Raw genomic sequence first — 19,727 nt, forward strand, 5'->3', positions numbered from 1 at the left:
ATTTTATCCTGTCACCTCTCAGCTCTGTATTACATTTTCCCATTAGCTCTCAGGCCAAAGAGAGTGTTGATAAACTAGCATTTATGGCTCCATTAAGCAGACAGATTTGGAGACTGTGGGCAGTAGAGATCAGAGGCAAAGACAGATCATAAAACAAAGGTCTGGAAGAGATTTGACAAGCTAAAGAGGGAGCATAAATGGGAATGAGTGAGTAGAGCTGACAGAGAGTGGCTCACACCATAGTGAATAAATAACTGTAGTAAAACCTGCCATAATAAGGGAACACTGAGCACTGTTACTCATATTAAAGGTGCATGAACAAACTGAGCTTTGTTATGAAGTAAAATTGTGCAACTTGCGAAATATGACTGGCATGCATTGTATCAGGAGTGTTGAAGGACTTCAGGCCACCTAGGCACAGTTTATCAAGACATTTAAGTTAATCAAAGTACCACCTAAGTCACTGGAGGGGTCGTCAGTGTCGCCTACGGGCTCCCCAATGGCTGGCTGCCAGAGCTCTGGCTCTGCGACTGGTTCCCAGAAATGACTTGACTACGTTGACATCTGCCCTGGAGCTTGCGTTGTGGGGGAGCTGGCCCCCATGAACTGTTGCATCTGTTGGTCCCCAGTGGACAGGCCTGTCCCTGGGACTATGTTTTCTGGTCTATTTTGATCTCTCCATGTGGACATGATTTCTCCCCAGTGCTTCCTAGTTTAGTTATTTGCCTTTTTAGCACTTGTTTTTTTGGTTTAATTAGTTTTCTTTCGTGTCCAGTCTGTCTTAGTACTATCTCTGTTCCCAGTATGTAGTTGGTTCCTTGTCTTGTATTTCTTGAGCTAAGTGTCTGACACACGCTGTGCCCCCTTCCTCATGTGTCAATTCCATTGAATTCAGTCAATTCATGTGTATATTATCGTTCTGTTTACTTAATTCTCTTCCTGTTTCCTAAATAAATGGCTCGTCTTTACTTAACTTGTATTTGCCTATGCATATCTGCACTTGGGTTTCCACATTCCTTGAATCCCGACACACATATGATATGCCAACTCCTCAGATCATGACACATTCACTTTACTTTAATGATTAATATTCACTATTTGAATAAGTAAACCTTTGATTTTTTTATATTTCAGCTGCATTTTACTCACTTTTATAGGTTCATGTTTACTGAACTGAAGAATCTTCAGTAAACATGTCCATCAACACTTCATCAGGTACACTGCAATAAAATGTTTATTAAACTAACAAACACTAAAACTAAGGTTTTTCTTTCCTCTGCATTTTTTATTTAATTTGAGTTAATTTTCCCAGTTCACAAAATCGTTAGTTTTTTCAAAAGTCTTATTGAAATTTTTAATTAGTTATTTAATTAAAATATCAAGTTTTAGTTTTTAGTTTACTTTCCATTAAATACAATAGCCTTATATCAGATGCTTTAGAACAGGCTCATTCTGAATCAATACTGGCGTTTGTACACAAATTTTCTAATGTATTTTTTCTATTTTTATTGTTTTCTAATATAGCTCTACTTCACATTTTTCTTCCTGTCCCTTGTGCTGCTGTAACAAGTGGATTTCCCCAGTGTGGCATTAAATAAAGTCTGTGTCTATGTCATGAAGTCATGTCATAAAAGTTTGGACTCATCCAATATGGACTTAATTACTATAATGATGGATAGGCAGTGCTGGGGAGTAACGGAATAGATGTACCAGCGTTACGTATTTAAAATACAAAATATGTTTATATTAAGACTCGACTGTACACTGTGTTCGTGTTTTCCTCTGAAACAATAAGTTCCATTGGAGCAGCCTTTCAACGCCTCTCTCTGTCTCACGCTAGCAAAGTTGACCCAGACAACGACGTAAAGCTAGTTTTCGGGTATGAGCCCGACACAAACCCGACGTATTAGCCAGAGGTCCCTTTACTACAGTTCGGAGCCGCGAACCTGTTTTATATACGCGTGGAATAGTTTTCTATATGAAATCACTGCAAAAAGTGCAGCCTTACATAATGTCCACCCTACTATTACTCATTTTATATTAAGATTTAAAAATTTAGTAGGTATTGGTATGGCGAGTAACCTTCAGTAATAGTAATAAATCACACAGCAATAGTACATTTATGCAGTTGTAAAAAGCATGATAATATATTAAGTAATCCAAAGTATTCAGAATACGTTACTCTTATTGAGTAACGTAACGGAATATGTTACAAAATACATTTTGGGGCATGTATTCTGTAATCTGTAGTGGAATATATTTTAAAAGTAACCTTCCCAACACTGTGAATAGGACGGTGTCTATTTTGGGAAACTCAGAGTTGCATCCTTGATTTTTGATGATGTAGTTCTTCTGGCTTCATTTATGTGCCTCTGGCATCCACTGGAGCTGTTCCAAGTAAGGATGTACTGGCAGATTGCTGCAACATCAACAGCACTGTGGGCATTGTACTGGATTGCTGTAGTTAAGAGAGAGCTTACCTTCACCTATGGTCATGAGCACTTGGTAACAACCAAAAGAATGCAATCATAAAGCAAGTCAAGATGCTTTCCCTCTTTATGGTGGCTGAGTTCAGTCTTAGCAAAATGGTAAGGGACTGGATAATCCTGGAGTAAAGTCCCTATTTGTGTTGTTAGGGTATTTGTTTGGAGGTTTTCCAGGTTCTCCCATACCTGCTGAAGAACTCCCATTCCACAGCATCCCAAAGGTACTCTATCGGACTGTTCATTGCATCTAGGTGACTGTGCAAGTCATTTAGATGCAATGAACTCACTGTCATGTTCAAGAAACCAATTTGAGATAATCTGAGCTTTGTGAAATTGTATATTATCCTGCTGGAAGCAGTCATCAGAAGATGGATACACTGTGGTCATAAAGTGGTGGTAATAAAGCTGTGGTGTTTAAATAATGGTTATGAGAATACTGCGGGGGCCCAAAGTGTGCCAGGAAAATATTCCAGACACCATTACCCCACCATCAGCATGAACTGTTGACACAAAGTAGGATGGATCGATGTGTTTATGCTGTTAATGCCAAATTCTAAACCCACTCTTTGAATGTTGCAGTACTCAAGACTCATCAGACTACGCAACACTTTTCCAGTCTTCTGTTGTCCAGTTTTGGTGAGCAGGGTGAATTGCAGTCTCAGTTTCCTGTTGTTGCCTGATAGGAATGGCGCCTTGAGTAGTGTGGTCTTATGCTGCTGTAGCCAATCTGCTTCAGTCTTTAACATTCTTGGTTGTTACTAGTGGTTATTTGAGTTACCCTTGCTTTCCTATCAGTTCAAAGCTATTTGGCCATTTCATTCAGACTTCTGTGAGATGTTCTGAATACCCTGCTTAGCCTGTTGCCACCACCACCTAAGTAAAAAGCAGAAGAGGATGACGGGGTGGTGTTCAAACCACCTGCGAGAAGTCTTTTAAAATACTGGAAAAGACCCAGATAATTGACTGTCAAAGAATTAAAAAGCAACAGAAATGTATAAAAGTGAAAACTGTAAATATGTAGACTCAATATGATTTATCTAAACCGTATTCATTTTCTCAATAAAACTTGCTTCCTACGTCCCAAAAATTGCCCTTCTTAAGCTAAAACCAGGAAATGAAAGTTGTGCCACAAAATGCATAAATAAAAAGGCAGCCATCTCATAAAGCCATGCACGCGAGCACACACACCTGCGCAGCTTCTCTGTAAATTTCTCCAGTTCCTCCTGGGCCCGGCGCAGCTCTGTCTCGAGGTACTGCCGAGTGGAGTCAAACTCAGTTTCCACCATCTCTAGTTTGTGGGTAGTGTACGACAGGCGCTTACGTAGGTCATCCTTGTGGTCGTGAAATGAGCTGAACAGATAGCAGAGAGCGTTTAGAGAAAAGGAAAGAAGAAGATAAAGTCGCACAATAGTGGTGCACTTTTATTTCTGTCAGTTTGTCAGATTCAACAAGCCAAGCACAGAATGCTAGAGAAAACAGAGACAAGCTGAAAAGGCATTATGTGTTAGTGTGAGAGGGAGGGAAAAGGGTGAAGTGTAGCTGGAGTGTAATTCAGTTTGGGGTCAGAGAGGTCCCAGGCAGGGGATAGCAGGGAGGCCGATGGGGAGGAGTAGATGGATGGAGGAGGACTACTAATCATTTCCCATTCACAAAAGAGGAGTAGAACTGGGAAAGGAGCTCCCATCGGTGTAATGGTGAATTTTTATTACACCCTCCACCCCCTTCACCATCAAATGTGTGAAAGAATAGAAAAAGATTTTTGCCCCTGGACGTGGACCACTGGTGATTCATAGAAGAAGGGGCGAAAATACAGAATGAAACACAACTTTGTGTACGAGAATGCTTTAAAAGAAAGATGGCATGAGAGAGAATGAGAGGCCAAAAGAGCACTGTTTCAACACCATCCCTGTCAACAACACCAGGCAGGAAGAAATACTTTGGTTGTGTGTTTGATGCGGTTTTGCGCATTAACAATGAAAACACACTGTGGGACTGACTGTGGGAATGGATATGGTAGTGGAAGGCTATAAAGATTGGGAGCAGGAGCCATGTGCGCTCTGGGGGATTTAGCATTGTGCCAAACTGATGGATACTTGGCTCATGGAGAAGTTTGATGGCTCGGCCTAACCATCCAGCAGGCGCAATGACAGCATCTTCCAAGTTCACCTCAGTTCTAAGCCTCAAGCTAATCTGACACTAAAGTTGGAGTGTCCATAGTAACTTAGAGGCTATGCCATGTAAAGGGGTGGTGCAATAGGCTAGCCTTCACGTCTGTGTCCTCAGTTGAGAATCTGCATTAATTAAGCCTTTATAAAGTCATAAGAGGTAATCTTATATGCATGGGACCTCATGCTAAGTACTGTGAAAGTTTTTTTTCTTTTCCAGTCTTGATCATATGCTAAACCGAGGTCAGCAAAGGTCTGAGAATTGCATTTTGAGCTGGAGTTAGTAACATGTTTAAAGCCAGTTTAAAATCTTTCAGCACATTTTAAAGGAACTGGTCTAAGACCTCCTGGGTACTTTGTCTTCATGATATTGAGCCCATGATGGAAAGGCCAATCACACTTCTCTTTAATTTCTGTAGACACATTTGGCAAAATACACGACTTTCACCTGGGACAGTGTGGTTTGAATACCATGTCAGCACTCACTTTTGTTGATGCTGTGGTAGACGAAAGTGAATAGAGACGTAAAACTGCTCTAGTCCCCCCCCCCCTCCCCCTCGCAGTTTTAATCCTCGGACACGGTGTCTGCAGGCTTACTCTGTGTAGGGACGTGAACAAGTGTATTATACAAAATGTGATGCTACCCTTCAAGTATGGAATCAGAGCCAGAATGCTTTTAGCTTATAAACACTAGAGGAACGGTCAAACAGTTCGCCTGCACCTCCAGCAGCTAAACACAGCACTTCTTGCTTGTTTACAAAGAGAGAAACAGAGACGATCGCTGGATAGTTTATTTTATCTGTTCAATATCCCGATGCAGGTTTGCCCTCCTAAGTGATTTTGCAACACACTCTTTACACCAGCTTCAAGTAATGTTGTTAAAAAAATACATGGCAAGGAGCCCCAAACCTTTTGCTGGTGTCCTCTGTTTTTGGTCCAAAGCAGAGCGCCATTAAACTAGATTTAAATGTCAGCCAACACATGAAGGAATGTGATGATGAGCGATGGCAATGAATAGATACAACGCTATGTTTTTAATGGCTTTTTAATGGTTATAACCTCCCAATGAGAATCCATTTCCACCAGTTAAAATGAATGAAATGGATTCATCAATGATGCGGTCGATGTTTAAATTCTGAATAACTCTGCTGACTGACTCGTCTTACCTCCTTTTTTGATGTTTGCAACCGTTTCTCTGGGTTTTGAGAGCAGTTTTGCCAATATATATCTTTTTCATATTTTTCTCTGTGCTCCGGCTCTCATGTGTGTGTAGTTGGTGCTGCTTCTGCTGCTCCTGGTCGTCTGAATGCTGAAGCCAAGTTTGAACTATAACCGCAAACCGACAGTCAAAGCTTTAAGTCTTGCCTGGGGAGGCAGATAGCAGTTGGCTATCTGTGATGACCCTGGCAAAAGAGCAGAGAAAAACAGCTTTGAAGTCCCACAGATTTAGCAGCACATTTAGTTGCGTTAACTCCAGAGAGAAACAGAGATTTTATGCGTGTTCAGAAAATGAGCTTGTTTGGTACGAGAGAGAGAGCAGAGCTGACGGATCAATGAGATAAGTTCGATAGCAAGGAAACTTGAAAAATATTGAGAAGTGTGATTTATTGCACCTCCAGTTTAACTTTCATTACACAATCAGCGCACAAAGCTCTTTGTGATGTATGCTATCATTTCACAAGCCAAAAAACATATATGCATCATGTGAATTTCTAAAAATAATACTAAAACCAACACTAGTTAAAGAAAACTGCAACACTGAATTACATCATTTTAGCTGCATGTTCGTCCTTTGCTTCCTTCTCGCTCTTGTTGTCAACAATTAAATGCAGTCAATACAAAGAGACGCTAAGTTATTGACTAGCTGAACGCAAAAGGTTATTCCCCAATAAATCAGGGTTATGATGAATGCGTGTGTGTTTCTACTTCCATCGCTCATCATCGCTCTGCATTGCTGGGGCTTGAACTCGAGTCTGCTGCGCTGTAAGAACTTAATAACCTGCCACTGGCAAGCATGAAATGTCAAAATAAACCTTTCAAGGTGTGAGCATATCTCTCTTTATGCAGCTGTGTTTGGTGAGACCTGCTGATATTACTCCAGCTGCACATACACAATAACAAAATATAAAAATGCTGCTACTAAAGGAAGCTCCATTAAAAGTAAACTACAGCCTATTTTCTAAAGTCGATTATTTAGTTATGCATATCTTTCGGTGCTCTGTTCAGCAACAGCAACCCTGCTTACTTTTCAAGATTCAACACATCACTTAGTCCACATCTTTAAATTTCTTCATTTTTTATTACATTTATTCTTGTGATTTTACAAAAGAAATGTTTGAAAAAGAAACAATGTAGTAGAAATAACTGGGAGCCTAAAATATAATCAGATTTAACACAAATCCCATTACTATGCAATGCACAGTAACGTTATGATGCTGACGTCTCTTTTTTCCCATAACACCTGCAGTGACCTACAAGCCATTTTTAAATTCTAAAATGAATTTAATAAACAAACAAACTGGCATTTAACTGTAGCTTTTCTTACCTATCACACAGTACTGTGCAAAAGTCTTGAGCCACGCATTATTTCTTTATATTTTGCTAGGGAAATGGGTGCAGGAATTTACTGAAACGTGTGCAGAGTGGCAAAAACCACTGGCTGAAATGCCAACTCCTCCAAACATTCAGACAATAATTTGGATTGACTGATTTTCCGTCCAGTTCTTGAGTAATTTTGCATAACTCGGCCTTTCCTCGCTGTTTTCCTTTTTTAATAATGGCTTTTTAAAATAAATTTCTGAATTCAACGAACAGTACGAGGATCAGCTGCAGGGCCAGATGCATTTCTCAGGTCCTTGTCTGATCAGGGCAGATAGTTTTTTAGGCCTGGCACTTCTTTTATGCACCCAGTTAAGGACCCCGTGCACACCATACTGAGATATGGCAATATTTCAGCTAATAGGCCTTTGAAGCACTTTGTGAGTGCAAAAATACAATTAAATTACTATCAAATTGGTGTTCTGGTGATCTTAATCTAGATTCAACTGAAGAAATTTGGAACACATTATGCAACAGACTGCTGTGAACAAAGTGCTTTAAGATATAATTTGAAATGGGTTCTTTGTTGTCTTTCACGTGTAGACACAACCTTGATTCTTCTCTTGTTTTCGAGCCCTTTGTTATGTTTGAATGCCTTATAGCCCCTTAACGATGCCCTACCATAATCAAATCAAATCAAATCACTTTTATTGTCACATCACATGTGCAGGCACACTGGCACAGCACATGCGAGTGAAATTCTTGTGTGCGAGCCCCACAAGCAACAGAGATGTGCAAACACAACAACACAAACGAGCAAAATACAAGAATGGCCAACCTGAAACTAATAAATATATGTACAATATATAATAGTGTATGCATTTCTGGATGTGTATACTAAATATTTTCCTACGTGTGTGTGTGTGTGTGTGTGTGTGTGTGTGTGTGTGTGTGTGTGTGTGTGTGTGTGTGTGTGTGTGTGTGTGTGTATACACATTTTACAAATTAAATAGTAAAAAAAAAAAAAAAAAAAAAAATAATAATAATAATAAAATATATAAAATATACAGAGTTGAATATGTGCAAAACAAGTGGCATTTATATACAGTGTGGAGTGCATAATGTTGAAGTTCCAGTAGTGAAGCTGAGGTGTCTATGACGTGTTCAGCAGTCTGATGGCCTGATGGAAAAAGCTGTCTCTCAGTCTGCTGGTACGGGACCGGATGCTGCAGAACCTCCTTCCTGATGGAAGCAGTCTGAACAGTTTATGGCTGGGGTGACTGGAGTCCTTGATGATCCTCCCCGCTTTCCTCAGGCAGCGCTTCCTGTAGATGTCTTGGAGGGAGGGAAGCTCACCTCCAATTATCCGTTCAGAGCACCGCACTACTCGCTGGAGAGCTTTGCAGTTGTAGGCGGTGCTGTTGCCATACCAGGTGGTGATGCATCCAGTGAGGATGCTCTCAATGGCACAGTGATAGAAGGTCCTGAGGATGCGGGGGCTCATGCCGAATCTTTTCAGTCTCCTGAGAAAGAAGAGGCGCTGCTGCGCCTTCTTCACTGTTTTGTTTGTGTGTACTGACCACGTAAGATCCTCAGCCAGATGTACACCAAGGAACCGGAAGCTGCTCACTCTCTCCACAGCAGCGCCATTGATGGTGATGGGGGTGTGTACTTCTCTGCACCTCCGGAAGTCCACTATCAACTCCTTTGTCTTTGCGACGTTGAGGGTGAGATGGTTGTCTTGACACCAGTGGGTCAGGGCGCTGACCTCCTCCCTGTAAGCCCTCTCATCACCATTGGTGATAAGACCCACCACTGTAGTGTCGTCCGCAAACTTCACAATGATGTTGGAGTTGTTAGTGGCCGTGCAGTCGTAGGTGTAGAGTGAGTACAGGAGAGGGCTCAGTACACACCCCTGTGGAGCACCAGTGTTCAGTGTGATGGGGGATGAGGTGATGCTGCCCAGTCTGACCACCTGGCGTCTGTCAGACAGGAAGTTAAGGATCCAGCTGCAGAGGGAGCTGCTCAGTCCTAGATCCTGCAGTTTCCTGTCCAGCTTCGAGGGAACGATGGTATTGAATGCTGAGCTGTAATCTACAAACAGCATTCTCACATACGTGTCTCTCTATAATTATAATAATTTATATAATTAATATCACCATTTGTAACCAGAGTGCCAACCTCACAGTGAGTCTATATATTTCCCTTTTAAACCAAAAATGTCCCATACTTAAGAGCCATTCATGAATAAAGACATAAATAATGACACCAGCACAACTTATTTCAGTACACACAGAATGGTAAGGTAGCACTCTTACGACAAACTGGATTGAATGTTTTGTCACCAATTCTAATGGTACCATGACTTAAGCTATTAATTTTAATCCCTGTTTAGTAATGGCTCAGGAAACAATGGCGGTTTCTGGAAACACTGTTAATACGGCTGCTAGAGCCATTTTCTTATCTGCAACGCACAGAGGGAGAGAGACAGAAGACAGAAATAGTTGCTGAATTTGTAAGCAAGTGCGGCTGTGTAGAATCTGTCCTGACATACACAAATGCACCTACACATGCTCCTCCCTGAAGTGTGTACAAGGTACTGTACCCTTGCTGTATCGTATCACGTCCCCCATGGGGATAAGCTGCAGATCTTGGTGCCTCTGGTGTTGTTTGGTAAGGTAAACACTATCCACATGAAGAAACAAATCTAAGTCCTCAGAGCACCTTGTCATAGGCTTACTGCTGTTTTCACACTTTCACAACTCCAAAAAGCACTGATATGTAAATCAAACACAGTCTACATTTTTCCAGCCTTGCCACATAAGTATTAAGTGAGCTCTATAGTGTGGATGGAAACACAAGTAAACCCTGTTTACCTGAAATACTTTCCCAGACTGCTGCAACTTGTCACAATCATCAGACAATGCACACTACAGGGAGTACAACAAATGGTTGTTGTAATGCTGCAGACTATAACCTACTTCAGGCAGACATCTTCCACCTACTCTGACTCTCTACTTTTTCTCCTTAATGAGAATGGCTCGGCTAGCAGTTTAATCCAGAAAAACAACCTAATGCAAAACCAGTAAAAGGTCACAACCAGCCAGCATCCATCTTGGATTCACAACAGAGAGGCCTAATAATGCTTGCGGGTTGATTTACTTGTAATGAGCCACAGGAGTTGAGTGAGGTAGAGCTACTGCCTGCCACATATACTATTCACAGGGAGCAAATAAAGGCATTAAACTTTCATGGTCACAGTGCCATCTCTCCTGAAGTCTAATGTTAAATCTAACCCTTCATTTTATAGCTTGAAATGGGTCTTTGTTGTTAATTTTGTTGCTCAATGATGATACCAGGCAAACAGCTTAGCTATATTAAACCTTTTAATGAAGTCCTCCTAATAACAGAGTTTTTTGTCACTGCTTTCTAGAATCAGAAAAAATGTCACTGCTTTATTAGCAGCTGCAGAAATAATTGTTTATTATCACATACTGGTTAAAAAAAATAAAGACTGTCTATATTTTTCTTCATTAATTTGCTAGTCATGCTTGGGGACATCATATTTGAAGAATGATTGTATAGTACATAATGTATGGATAAGAATTTACTGAAATGGCAGATTCATCTATTAAAAAGCTTTCCCTATTATGTTATTACATAAATCGATCATCCTAAACATTAAAACCAGGGTGACTTGAATGCCACTGATCATGGCATTACTATGTAATGATTCAAAAATTTGGAATCCTCAAATACTTCTTAGAAATACTGTTGCAAATCAAGGATGCTCCCATTGCACTGGAGATTCCCCCGTTCAGTTTTATGGAAAATGCAACACAAAACTGGTCAGGAATGGCCTCAAATTACTGAGACGGCAATTTATCCCAGCTTTTGCTGGATGCACATGAGCCCCCAAGGGATCCATTGCCACATGACGCAACAGCTCTCCCCAAGAGGTTCCATGTCTGTGCTCCACAGGCCACTGTTAGATAAATGGTGTATGCTTTTAACTGTGCTGCTATTTTTTCCAGTGGTTACAACTGCACCACATTCTTATGGATAAAAATTTTATTAATATTGCCTTTTTTGCTTAAAAATGCCTTACATAAATATATGGTTAATAATTCTGGTAGGATGGTTCCAACAATAAAACACAAGCTGTAAAAAATAAAAAAACGTCTAACCAACAACTGCTCCGCCCAGAGGTATTAGATTCAAACAGACCAAACAGAAGATGAAGTGTTGATAATTAGAAACCTTTCTTCAAGTATTTTTTCCCACTGGTATTACGTACCACATCGGTTGAGGCTTAACTCGACAAGCGCGAGTTGTGCATTTCCTCTGATGCAAGACTCCAGAAATATGGCAGTCTCTTGTGCATGCTCCACTACCAGCGGCCAGAAAAACAGCTCTGTGGATTAAGCCACCGGAGCAATGTTGATGATGACTAGTCAACATAATTTGCTGCCTGAAGACAAGAACTGCAACGGAGGAGTAATCCACATACTGTTTGTTGCCTCTTAATTTCTATCTACATATCAAAAGGGACTTAACCTTAAGTGGGTAACAACTTTGATAAAAGCTTCCAGTTACAGTTTCATTTAGGCAACTAAAATCTAAGAGGTGAACTAAATTATACAGAAATGTTGATGGGAGCACACTAATTAATTGCACTTTTGACTGCAGTATAATCTAGGACCTGTTAAAAGTACAAACACCTGATATTGCAGTTGGAAGTAATGTCAAGCATAGTTCAAGGCTGCAGAGCTAATACCTTTTTTCTACAGTACAAGCTCCTGAGGATAAATTAACTGATAACAAATAGGTTCCCTTGCTGTGTTATGACTCATCAAATTTTCTCAAGCTCCTTTACAGGTCCTTGGCCCTTTAAATGGTATATCAGTCATACCAATAAAGTTTTATTTGCGGGAGTCAACGTTTGTGAATGTACACCTAACGAGCTTCAGAGGAAGCAAGCTTTCGATTCTGACTATTTGAAGGGAGATTTCACATTATCCCTGATCTGATCACATCAGGGGGCCACAGCATGAGTAACTGGAGACATTCATTCCCACATAACTGGTGTGTTTGTATGTGTTGTGTAGTTCAGTGCTGGTGTGGGAAACTGTTCTTTAGTGCATTTGTGGTTAAGATTACATGAATGATCGTTCAATTATCGTCACATGATTAGTGCTTTCATTTTCTCAGTTTCCCAATAAATATGTCAATACCAACTCACTGAACCAATCAGTGTCTTTAAACTAAGTGGCATAAAAATCATTTTGCCTCAGTGTAGGATCATCACGCATCAGAGAGATTTCAAGGTGATGTACAAAGAGTTATTTACAACCCCACTTTTAATTTGCTCCTGCCAAACTACACTCCTCATAATCCAATCTACATTTACTTTGCTATTGTGCAATATAACTTTTTATTAACTTAACCACCACCTTGCACACAGGAAAGCATGACTGCTCTAACCTGAGCAAAGCTAAGCAGCAGGTTAGGGTCAGTTTACAGACAGCAAAATTTGATATTATAAGGTTAAAGAGACAGTATAGCTTGAGTTGCACTGGGATCTCCTGCAGCTCATATAAGTTTATGGTGATATTAAATTGCTTCTCTAATTTTTTCTTTTTGCTATTTGACCCCAAGATGATTGATAAAAAACTATGTAAGCTGGGGAGTGTCTTCACTGAAGGTTATGGTAAGAAAAAGGTTGAGTGGGTTAGGGTTAGGGTGGTGATAAAAATATATCTCCTTTCTGACTTTCAGTTTAATATCTTGATATAGTCTAACAACAGTAAAATTAGAAACTGACTTTCAGTCCTATGACAACAGAATTTTGAGAGGGATTATTTTTCGGCTTTGTCTTGTGTCACCACGAGTGGCATGTAGTGACTTTCACAGAAAGGTGAGTAGAGACGATAATGGTTAAATTGGGCCATAATAAAACACAGATACAGTCTCGTGCATCTTTCTGCACTCCTTCCTGAAGAACTGTTTAATGTCATTATTTGTACATCATCAGTATATTTACTATTAGCTGACAATGATGAATAGGGTACTTAAGAGTACTTATTCTGCAGAAAAATGTTCCCCATCAGTGTTGAAGGGATTAAAACTACTGCTGTAGATATTTAAGTTGGGATCATTTTAAATACTTTGTAATCTCTTTCATTTAAAGTAATATGACATATTCTAAAAAAATGTGAGGAGTGAGGACCCCATTCCTGAAAAAACAGCTGTTAACCGAGTTTAGAAAAACAGGTTTATACCTTAATTATATATATATATATATATATATATATATATATATATATATGTATATATATATGTATATATATATATATATATATATATATATATATATATATATATATATATATATATATATATATATATATATATATATATATATATATAAAAACACCCAGCACGCCCCTGCGGGCGGTTTATCCTTCAAGCTCGGGTCCTCTACCAGAGGCCTGGGAGCTTGAGGGTCCTGCGCAGTATCTTAGCTGTTCCCAGGACTGCGCTCTTCTGGACAGAGATCTCCGATGTTATTCCCGGGATCTGCTGGAGCCACTCGCCTAGCTTGGGAGTCACCGCACCTAGTGCTCCAATTACCACGGGGACCACCGTTACCTTCACCCTCCACATCCTCTCGAGCTCTTCTCTGAGCCCTTGGTATTTCTCCAGCTTCTCGTGTTCCTTCTTCCTGATATTGCTGTCATTCGGAACCGCAACATCGATCACTACGGCCGTCTTCTTCTGTTTGTCTACCACCACTATGTCCGGTTGGTTAGCCACCACCATTTTGTCCGTCTGTATCTGGAAGTCCCACAGGATCTTAGCTTGGTCATTCTCCACCACCCTTGGGGCATCTCCCATTTTGACCTCGGGACTTCCAGGTTATACTCGGCACAGATGTTCCTGTACACTATGCCGGCCACTTGGTTATGGCGTTCCATGTATGCCTTGCCTGCTAGCATCTTGCACCCTGCTGTTATGTGCTATGGATTGTCTCTCGGGCATCTTTACACAGCCTGCACCTGGGGTCTTGCCTGGTGTGATAGACCCCAGACTCTATGGATCTTGTGCTCAGAGCTTGTTCTTGTGCTGCCATGATTAGTGCCTCTGTGCTGTCTTTCAGTCCAGCTTTGTCCAGCCACTGGTAGGATTTCTGGATATCAGCCACCTCCTCTATCTGCCGGTGGTACATACCGTGCAGGGGCCTGTCCTTCCATAATGGTTCCTCGTCTCCCTCCTCTTTCTTGGGTTTCTGCTGCCTGAGGTATTCACTGAGCACTCGGTCAGTTGGGGCCATCTTCCCAATGTATTCTTGGATGTTCCTTGTCTCATCCTGGACTGTGGTGCTGACACTCACTAGTCCCCGGCCCCCTTCCTTCCGCTTAGCGTACAGCCTCAGGGTGCTGGACTTGGGGTGAAACCCTCCATGCATGGTAAGGAGCTTTCTTGTCTTTATGTCAGTGGCTTCTATCTCCTCGTTTGGCCAGCCTATTACCCCAGCAGGGTACCTGATCACGGGCAGGGCGTACGCGTTGATGGCCCGGATCTTGTTCTTACCATTCAGCTGACTCCTCAGGACTTGCCTGACCCTCTGCAGGTACTTGGTGGTTGCAGCTTTTCTAGCGGCCTCTTCATGGTTCCCATTCGCCTGCAGGATCCCCAGGTACTTGTAACTGTCCTCTATGTCTGCAATGTTGCCTTCTGGTAGTTCAATCCCTTCAGTTCTGACTACCTTCCCTCTCTTTGTTACCATCCGACTACACTTCTCCAGTCCGAATGACATTCCAATGTCATTGCTGTATAGCCTGGTAGTGTGGATCAGTGAATCGATGTCTCGTTCACTCTTGGCATACAGCTTGATGTCATCCATGTACAGGAGGTGGCTGACAACATGTGCATAGACAATAAAAAGATGAATGAAAAATAAAAATGATCTCTTAGCAACATTGTTTAAACATTGTTTGGTCATTTGAGATGTTACTTTGTTGGAGTCTGCACCTGTTCACATTGCCTGTTTTAATAAACTGGACATGGCAGAAAATGACATCCACTCTCCATTATCATCAAGGCTGATGTACTAAAGAAGTTATTAAAAAATATTAACAATACACTCCAGCTCGATTTCAACGATACTGTTGTAAAGTGGGGGTTAATCCTGCTTCCAGAGACAATAATTGACTGCGGCCTAAAAACAGCAATGATGTAAAGGATGGATGTAAGCAGGCATGAGAGGATCTTTATGATAGAATACTGTTTGAGATGAAATCACTTTCAGTTTCAGTTCTCCAGGCAAGCACTGCTCCCCTTACTTGCCATTGCATTATACTGCAGCTATTTCAATATGGAAACGACTTCTAACTAAATAAAATATAAATTAAAATGATTCAGAGCTGTCAGACTTTTTTTTAGGAGCCTTACAAAAAAACCCTATAAATATTCCTACTGAGTGTCAAAGTTGATTTCTGCAGCATCTTATTTCATTTGCATCAGGCTGGTGACTGTGATATTTTGTTAGAATTTTGGCATATAGAAATTTTGAGCATGAATGTTATTTGCATGGTTTGTACCCTTTGCAAATGATGGAGCAGCTGTGATTGGCTGATAGAGAGGACCGCCCTCACTCCTGTGTGGAAAGACCAACCCTAATCTGATCATCAGTCACTGCATTAGCAGTTAGAACCTGGAGTCAACAAGGCTGGAAAACACACAGAGAAGATCATTTTCACATATTCACTAACTCTCAAATTGATAATCTCAATAAATGGAACAAGACGTTTCCTTCTCTGTTTGGAGATTAACAGATATGAGTAAAAGACAGGTGACGTGCTGAACACAATGCTGCAGAAAAGCAGAAAATGGTCATCATGCTAAAGTTATCAAAGCAAACAGTTTTCTAAACTGTGGTTTAGAAATCTACTGTGGTGGATTATTTATTCATTTTTTTAAACTAACAGCATTTTTTACTGTTGCAGTTTGATATTATTTCTTACTGGAGTTAAATGGTACAACTAGCCAAACAGCGCAAAGTCGAAGGAAGATTTAACTCTGTCATTTTTTATTTCAAATTTTATTTATATATCATCAAATGACAACAGCAGTCATCTCAAGGCAGGTGGAGACCCTATAATAATACATAGAAAATCAAATCAAAAAATCTCATTTCCAATTAAATTCACAGCAATTGTTTCAACCCCAACTTTCAGGTATTGTTGTGCCTGTTTTTTTCCAGTCGTGTTTTGAACAGATCCAAGTCTTTCTCATAGTGACCACCAGTTTCATAATTTTTGTGCTTCTCAACAGTTCTATAAAAGCTCAGCAATTAATATCAAAGCTAAAAATATAGTCTAAGGGAGAAGTTTTCTGGAAAGGCTGCATGCCCTAGAGAGGCTTTAAATCAAAATTCCTCCTCTATTCACCGGCTTTCATGAATTCATCTGAGTGCTACTTTTCTCCTGGTTTAATCTGTGAAGACTGAAAATGAGAATAGATTTACATACAACAGAGAGGATTTGAAGCCTGGACAATGTGCAAAAGGTAGAGCAGAGGCACTTGCAGTAACACAGAGGTAGGCACAGTATAACACACTGCACTTAAAAGAATACTTTCAAGATGTGTGAGGTTTTTCTTCTGGGCAAAGGATGAAAAGATTTTCAATGTCTGCTCAAAATTAATAAGACATTAATATAGACCTTGACCAAATAATATAGCAAGACCAACAAAAAACCTATTTGCTACAAAAGCTTCTGGGCAGCAACCCGGACAAAGTAATAGCATCCAGATCCATCAGGTCAAATGAAGTTCAAGTCACCTATAATTCCAATGATGTTTACTCTCATCGGGAAAAACAACTCGAGCACTTCTAAATTTAATTTCCTTTCAAGCCTCCAGCAGAATTGTGAGAGCTCTTTAAAATGTTTTTTTTTCAGTAACTGTCTGACAGAAAAAAAAACAATAGGAAAAATAGGACAAAAAATAGTGGTGACATGAATCTAGTTTATGAACATTCAATGATTTATATTGTTTTATCTGTATGTATCTATAAGGCTCCCCTCTGTCTCTGTTTCTGTGTTTCCTGCAATAAATATACAATACAAAGCTCTACAACTACACATTGCTGTAGGCCAATAGCTCATTGTGCTCTTCACCCCTTCATAACCCTTAAAGCAAGCAACAAGAGTCAGGAGGAGAGAGGGGGGGAGATAGCGAGAAAGAGAGTAGTATAATAAGAAGAAGATTAATACAATCCATATGCTATGTTTGTGTGTTTCGCATATAGACCGATTCAATTGATCTCCATTGTTAAAATTATGTGAAAGAGGAGTTCAGTCTTTGCTGAGGTTGCCATGACAACCCAGTCGTGACATACCTGTGCTCCCAGCCTGGCAGAGGACAAGAAGTATAATAAGAAGCATTTTAAAGCTCTAATATATACTGTAATATTCGTGTTTTCTTTACTACTTGGGAATTAATAGTTTTTGGTTTTTCTGTTTTTTGTAAATGTTTAAACTGTAGTAGTTAATTAGTCAAATGTAATAGTTAAATGAAGACTATAACATCTCAACCAGGATTAGAGCAAATCCCACAAAATTATGAACATCATTGTTCTCCTCAGGTGAGCTGTAATTAATACATTGAAGCCCTTTACTGTGTATTTTAGTGCAACAGAAAGTCAAGTTCTTTTAGGCTTTAAGGCGTTAAGTAACAAATAAAAAATGTTTTACAAATACCACTATTATCATTACTACTACTCTTTCACAAACTCGCTTGCAAGAGATATTTCTGTCTTAAGCAGGCCTCCTGCCACTAGGCCTCATATCTCAAAGGTAATTAAGAGTTGAGTTTCTTGCAAGTCTGTAATGATTCTGTGTCTGCAGAAGCCCCAAGGACTGAGTGAAGCGTCTTTTACCAAATTATAGGCAAACAGACCTCGTAAAAATATTCTAAGAGTGACAAAGCTTATCTAGATGGAGAAGAATAGGGTATTTGGAGAATATGTAGATATGTGGTAGCGTGGATCACAAGCCCAATGCCGTCCAAGTTTTGTACTCGATGCACGATCAGTATTGGTCAGACCTTCAAACCCTTTCCATCTTGTGCTAGCAAAAACCCACCAAAGAACATCACAGAAGCTCCTTCCTACCCGTCAAACTTTATAACTCCTTGTGTATTCTATTTCTAGCATTCCTCGGAATATTTCATTTTAACTTAACATAGGACTTTAAGCAACTTAGCAACAGTCATACTGTATATGTGAAAATATGTCATGTCAGCAAGTGCAGCCATCTTCCTCTTCACTAATGTTGAGCTTCCTGCAGTTACTTACTAAAATATACAACAGAATGCTAATGCACCAAGTTGTAAACAAGGTAAACATTATTTCTGAAAAACATCTGCATTTTGGCACCGTGGGAATGTTAGCACACTAGCAGCTTTTAACTGAAGACATCACTGTGCCTAAGTGAAGCCTCGCTGTGCTGCTACAGTTTCTGTTAATGTTTGCTTCGGTTAAGCTTCTGCTCTTGTTTGTGTTTTCCCCGTATGTGGGTTCATACAAAATACAGCGTGACTTCAATATTCATTCAACACACTGACATATTATTGCATTTAAAGCTGCTGTGTTAGCGACGTTAGCATACATTTACACCTACCGAATTTAAATGTGATGCTCTCTCTTTTTTGCTGTTTTTGGTTTCTACCAACTGACAGCTGATGGTAATATTTTGCCGTGTACTGTAGCTTTTAAACACTCCTCTTATGTGTTATTTTATCTCATCTTAATGCATTTAAAAAACTGTCTGCTGTAACTACAAACAAGCCATAAAATGGAAACGATAAACTTAAGCACATAGTAAAACTGCACAGAGGAAGTGCACAATTCTCTGCAGGTTCATTGACATATGAGTCATGTCATACATTGTTAATGCAATATTAATTATAACCACTTTAAGAGCCCATATATAGGTTTTTTGTTGACATTTATAACTATATAAATCCCTAATATTATAGTTAATAGAGGAAACTATTAATTTCTTTTTCCACAGACATCAGATTTACCAAACTTACTGATATAAATCCAGTGATAACTGACTTTATAGGTTTAACTCTAATCTCTGACTAAAGCCCTACATTCCCTTCTGTAGAGTACAGCGTAACGTCGTACTGTAGGACAGCTCAGCGCTGCAGACCACAAAGCTCTACAATGGCCACATTTTGTCTTTGAAAAAAGAATCCTGTTCTTTTCACCTTAAAGCCTTTTCTTTTTTATCATCACGTCCAGATTGGACATCTGGAAATCCACCATGCATTAAACCACAGGAGGCCACCGGGGCTCAGAGTGATTATGCGCATGTGGGCCGAACATACAGCAGCATGTGCACAGCCCTCCAGGGTGCAATGAAATATTTACTGAGGTGTAATGGGTGCAATAGGTGCGCAGTTTGTTCAACATGTAGCTAGAAACAGAACTGTATATTTGTTTGACAAAAAGCCTCTTTTAAGAGGA

General features: G+C 40.0%; 1 protein-coding gene across 2 annotated transcripts in view; it reads right to left on the reverse strand.

Annotated features, from left to right (window-relative positions):
* Nucleotides 1-19,727, reverse strand: part of begain (brain-enriched guanylate kinase-associated) — a 59,027-nt gene that overhangs the window by 28,223 nt on the left and 11,077 nt on the right. Inside the window, exons 2-3 of one of the 2 annotated variants that reach the window (XM_026152009.2) lie at nt 5,818-6,054; nt 3,675-3,836 (exon numbers count right to left, since the gene is read on the reverse strand). In XM_026152009.2, coding sequence (XP_026007794.2) covers nt 3,675-3,836; nt 5,818-5,888 — 233 coding nt within the window. In that variant the 5' untranslated portion in view covers nt 5,889-6,054. The remainder of the gene's footprint in view (nt 1-3,674; nt 3,837-5,817; nt 6,055-19,727) is intronic. The other variant, XM_026152006.2, reaches the window with a different exon arrangement.

This window comes from Astatotilapia calliptera, chromosome 19 (assembly GCF_964374335.1).
Source record: "Astatotilapia calliptera chromosome 19, fAstCal68.1, whole genome shotgun sequence".
Lineage (NCBI taxonomy): Eukaryota > Metazoa > Chordata > Actinopteri > Cichliformes > Cichlidae > Astatotilapia > Astatotilapia calliptera.